The sequence below is a fragment of the Cariama cristata genome, unplaced genomic scaffold (genome assembly GCF_000690535.1).
Source record: "Cariama cristata isolate BGI_N322 unplaced genomic scaffold, ASM69053v1 scaffold5649, whole genome shotgun sequence".
Taxonomy (NCBI): Eukaryota; Metazoa; Chordata; class Aves; order Cariamiformes; family Cariamidae; genus Cariama; species Cariama cristata.
In genome coordinates this window covers 1-5,443 of record NW_009635122.1, presented here as the reverse complement: position 1 = coordinate 5,443, position 5,443 = coordinate 1, and the positions used below count along the sequence as shown (strand labels likewise).

Here is a 5,443-nt window from a genome sequence, read left to right as displayed (position 1 = left end):
ACTAAAACAATCGTAAGTGAAGTATCATGAGGAGCAGCTTAAGGTAGAATTTACAAGGCATTATATAACTAAAAAAATTCAAATACTCCTACTTCTCACTAATGAAAACTACAATTAAACCAATGAAAACTGCAATTAAAAAAAAGACATAACGTTACACTTGCCAGTTCACCATTCTACTAAGTTTCCTAGAAGTATTGGGGGGGTGGAAACCACTGATTTGATATACACATTCCAACAAACTGAAAAACGTAGTGCTACACTGCTACTACAGAGAGGCACATTTGTGAAGAATTTATGTGGAAACAAAACAGAAAAACAAAGCAACAAGAATTTCTATTTTAAAATAACATTAGTCTCCAATATAGAGTATCTAAATTAATGTATGAAATCTCGTCCACTTTACTGTTAAATAATGCACAGCTAAGGTCAGACAACTGAAACTGTTCTTGTCAGCATGTAAGTGTTATTTAAATAATGACATATTTTAGTTAAATATTCAGAAGTATTCAAATAATTCTTAATGTCAAGATTCAGACTGCAGTTGCTATTGACTAGACAGATATTAATATAATACCTCCAACTACTATGTTCACCATTTCCTGCACAATACTTTCTACAATTTCTTGCGCCTTCTCTTCACACTCATTGCTTTCATCATCATATGTTCCTCCATCAGCTTTAGAAAGATCTTTAAAAAGAAAAACAAACCCCAAAAAATATTAATGAGAAACTCAGAAATTAAGGAGATGTTTTACTTGCATTTAATATTTAAAGATTGAATTACAAATCTATTAATAGGTGAGTATACGTTAAAAAAGCTGTGTCTGGATGCTCTGAGAATAGAATTTGCAAAACATAAGCATTCCAGTGTTTAAACTGTAAAGGGTAAATAATCCACAGGCCCATGCCAAAAAAAGACATCAGTTTTGTATTTTCACATACATTAAACACTGAAAACTTACTGGTTTTGAGATGTTATTCTCAAAAACTTTCCCAATATTACATATGTGCAAAGAGGAATCTTTGCCACAGTGATGACAAGAGCGTAGGACTAAAGGATACTCGTGATAAAGTTTAAAAGTGAAGGACAACAGGCGTTTTGCATTAGTCAGCTATTTGAAAACATGTGCCTGCCTCCAGATTTGGGAGAGGGACAAAAGACAATCCTCAAGCCTTTCTTTTTACAGACCTTTCCCCTCCCTCCATGAAACAGAAATACACACTGATTACTTTCTGCTGCTGTGGCTTGGTCAGCTTCTGTCTGTTCATTTTCAGCACTAGAAATATCAGATCCATTTTCTGTCTCTATATCTTCTTGAAGGTTCTTGTCCAGATCATTTGTGCTATGGTCAAGCTCTCTCTCATGTTCTTTGGACAGCTGATCAGTCTGTGTTGGAATATGTCTCAACTGAGGTGACTCAGGCTCATGATGGCTTACTGGAGACTGCTGTAGATGGTGTTGCTGTCTGTGTCTTTCCTTTTCCATCTGTTTGGCTTCCTGAAGCTACAAAAACATTGCAATCACACAAGAATTTCACTATCAAAACAAAAGGATGAGCTGTATACATATTGTATACATGATTTTATAAGCAGTACACATTATTTCATAAGCACAAAATCTCTATTGTCTCTGCTTACACAGTGCCTTCATAAAGCTGTAACATTTTAAGAAAATACATCCTTTGTAGTATTATAAATAATTTTAAAATCAGGGGATAAATCTTTCTAAGAGGGCTGCTTCCCAACTACGCACATCACACTTAACTATACCTTGAATGTGGAAAAGGGATGACTAATCTACACATAGTATAGGATCAAGAGTTGTCTGCCTGCCCTGTAAGGGAGTTCAGCCAGTGGATGTGACAATAGACAAGGACCGCATGGATAAACATCAAGACAGATCCTTCTCTTTTTTGAAAGCTCTCACAAAGAGAAATACATTGGAGAACTTACGAGTCTTCTGTTAGCCTACAAACATGCAGTATTAAGGGAAAGACTTAACGAAAAAAAAAAATTGGAAAGTGACTAAACATCCAGGGGGGAAAAAAAACAACCAAAAGCGGGAGTTAAAACTGAAAAAGAACAGCACTTCCAAATACTACAGAAGATAGATCCTCAGGAAGAAATCATCATACTTAAAACTGTAAGACAAAGACTATTTTAGTTTTGTGGTTCCTTGATCTGGTATCCCCAGAAAGGGAACAATTTCTGTAACTTCTGTAATGGGTTAAGACAACAGTCACTAAGATCAAAGCAAAGCAGGGTGTCCTTTGAGGTGATGCTCTAAGGACTGGCTTTCTCTCCCTGCAGAGCCTAGTGTTTACCAAAAGTTTTGTTAACTTTTTTTACTGTTATTTTGGCTACTATGATCTCAGCCCTTTACTCTTCCACTTAAAGCTTCCTCTGCTGTGTCTTTTGGGGTGCTATAGATCCCCAAGTAGATACTACCTTTCAAATTACAGCTCAAATAATTCCTTCCAGCATTGGTCAGCTATCATACTAACACAACTGCCCTGAGTGTGCGAAACAAGCAGAACTGTTTATCAACTTGCATAAAGACTAGACTTATAGTCTAGCAAAAATGAAGACTTCCATTGTAGAAGAAGAATAATAATCCTCCTCTATATTAAGTTGCTTAGAAGGACAGCAACTGCAGATTTCTCAAAGCACTCAGGTACTGCATGACTTCTGCCATGACTTACCATAAATATGAGGTCTCATAAATCTTTGATTGTGATGGTACCACATACCAATATGCCATTGCTTCTGAGAGGAAAGTAAGTACGTACTACATATTCTTAGAGTTCGTAATAATACAGCTGAATTACTTCTAGAAGTAGCTAGGAATTCAATCAGTTCTCAAATCTGGGTATCTGCTTTTTCATTTGTTTGGGGTTTGGGTGGGTTGATTTGTTTGTTGGGTTGTTTTTTTGATAGGGATTAGGACAATTACTTTGCCTTACTGATCTTCAGTATCAGCAGTAGAAGGCATAGGGCATATGCTGGGGTCCCTGTTGACAACTCACAACAGTAATTTCAGTGACATATAGGCCTACTTCTTCAGTGTTTATCATCACAACAACATTGGAGCATTTCACTAACACTAATGTACTCCATACGCACTCTTATGTGGGTAGCGTGGCATCTTTTGACAGTCTGACAACAGGAAACTGAAGCTGAATATATCCATTAAATACAGAGGACCACTATGAGAAGTTTAAATCTTCTACACCACCCCCACCCCACAAAAACACACTTCACACCTATTTCAGAATGCAAAACACAAAAAGAACAATGTAAGATACCAGAATCTTTTTTTTTTTTTAAAGTACATAAGTTAGGAAAGCAAAAAAGCTTTAATAATAATGACAAAAGAAATCTCTCAAGCTGGTTTGCTTTTAAGAGCTAGTTTCTACGTAAAGATACTGAAATACTCACTGCTTGATTTTCCATACGTGCAAAGATGACATTCAGCATTTGTGTTAGAGTGGCCTTGGCTGTGGTTTGATTTATAAGATTTTTGCTTGCTAGATAGATATTGTAACATGTTCTTACAGCCTGTAGCACTGTTCCTTCGTGGATTTCTATGTGTTGAGATGTTACTGCAGTGAGCAAAGCCTAAATAAACAAACATATACACACATAAATATATATATGTATATATTTTCCTGTCAAAACTCTTCTTGTCAATCAAATGAGTTGCAAATGAGTAACTATCAAAACTGGATTAATTTAAAATATAACTAAGCACGTATTTTGAACTGCAGTTTAATTAAGTTTTTCCATGTACTCTTGTAGCCATATCAGAACATCATACATACCAGTTACATTAAATTCAGAGTGGTTTTAATCAACATACCTAGGAAATACATGTTTCATAGCATATAACAGCAAGAAGTAACCAATGGAGTATCAAACAGGTAGTTAATAAAAGTCATCCTAGAATATTGTAGTCACAAAACATGAACAACAGACTACCTGTTAAAATCTTGAAAGCAATCCAAAGGGTCCAAAAGTTGTTTTACAAATAAATGTAAATGTGAAGAATAAAGACTGAGCATGAGATTAGGCCGTTATAAGTGGGACAACTACCCTTTCTAAACACTCTCTTTAGGTAGATGCTAGAATATTTTGTTGCCCTCTCTGTAGAAATGCACTTCTTTCTTTCCATTCAAGCTAGTATATGTATCTCTTTTTTTTTACCAAAAAATATGGAAATAATGTCTAAAAGATCAGGTAACACTTAAGTAAGGAACACATTATTGTTATGTGAGGTAGAGGCAGGCTGGATTAAAGAGCAAAAACAGAGACAGATGAAAGCCAAGGACAGGGTGTGAAGACATGGTCAGAGGTGCCTCTTGGAGAGTGGAAGAAGGGGAAGAGCTTGGTCCACAACAGGATAAACATGTTTATACTGATCATTGTACTCCAGCAGAAGAAAGCAGGGGCTTTTACACATTAAATACTTTGACAAGAGTTAATGATTTAATGGGATGTTTAGGGTAAGAAAGAAAGAACAGGAAGTGCTGGAAAGCTCCTACTTTTCTAAGTTTATCACAGTTAAAAACAAAAGTTATTTTAAGGGTTGGGTAATTTACTCGTCAAACCATGCCTCATTTCTCTTACTGACACTGTCAGCCCCTCTGTCCACACACGGCACCAACAAGTGGCCAAAGCGTACCCATTGCTCACTCAAACCCTTTAAAAATCCCTGTACAGCTTACCAGGAAAAAGAAAACCAAAGACTTGCCTCACTGAGCTGCTGCTGAAGAGACCTCAATTCTAGTCCTAGGCAAGCAGTCTGCCTAAGGTCCCTTCTTACTCTGCCCGTGGTGCCTCAGTTCTCTTATCAGTGGACATAGCGAGGTACATATATAAATGACTGTACTTACATACCTTACTGGAGACTATACATTCTGATCTACACTTCACGCTACAATCTACAAAGTAGTACTGTCTAAATGCCCACTAGCAGTCTTTTTTATCAGAAATCAAAAGAAAAAAAAAAAATTCAAAAAACACCCAACCAACCGAAGAAATTACAGAGGTAGGCAGACCACAGACAATGGCTTTGTTAAAGGAACTTAAGTCTCCAAGCACTGGTACTGTTCTTTTTTAACTCCCAAAATTCAGTTTACATGTCACTGGCCTTTTAAAAACTAAGAGGTGCAAAGTTGAAATTCATACCACCAACCTTAATTTTTACCCTCTCTGTGAAACAATCCAATACCTCCAACAGAACTTATCAATACCCTGCTTCTGCTAATGGAAACATCATTCAGGGAAGAGGACATTATTAAAGCTGTAGCAAAATCCAGTGCCTTATCTGGATGGAGATCTGTGGCGAGTGGTGTTCCTCATGGGTCCATACTGGGACCAGTACCGTTTAGTATCTTCATCAGCAACATGGCCAGTGGGATCAAATGCACCCTCAGCAAGT

The 5,443-nt window shown here is 36.8% G+C and overlaps 1 protein-coding gene across 1 annotated transcript in view; it reads right to left on the bottom strand.

Annotated features, from left to right (window-relative positions):
• The window catches only part of LOC104167210 (brefeldin A-inhibited guanine nucleotide-exchange protein 1-like), a gene marked incomplete at both ends in the record, with an annotated part of 3,910 nt that extends 289 nt beyond the window's left edge, over positions 1 to 3,621 (bottom strand). The window contains 3 exons of the mRNA XM_009707400.1: positions 578 to 691; positions 1,234 to 1,507; positions 3,442 to 3,621. Of these exons, the coding sequence (XP_009705702.1) occupies positions 578 to 691; positions 1,234 to 1,507; positions 3,442 to 3,621 (568 nt within the window). The remainder of the gene's footprint in view (positions 1 to 577; positions 692 to 1,233; positions 1,508 to 3,441) is intronic.
• Positions 3,622 to 5,443: the final 1,822 nt, after the last annotated feature.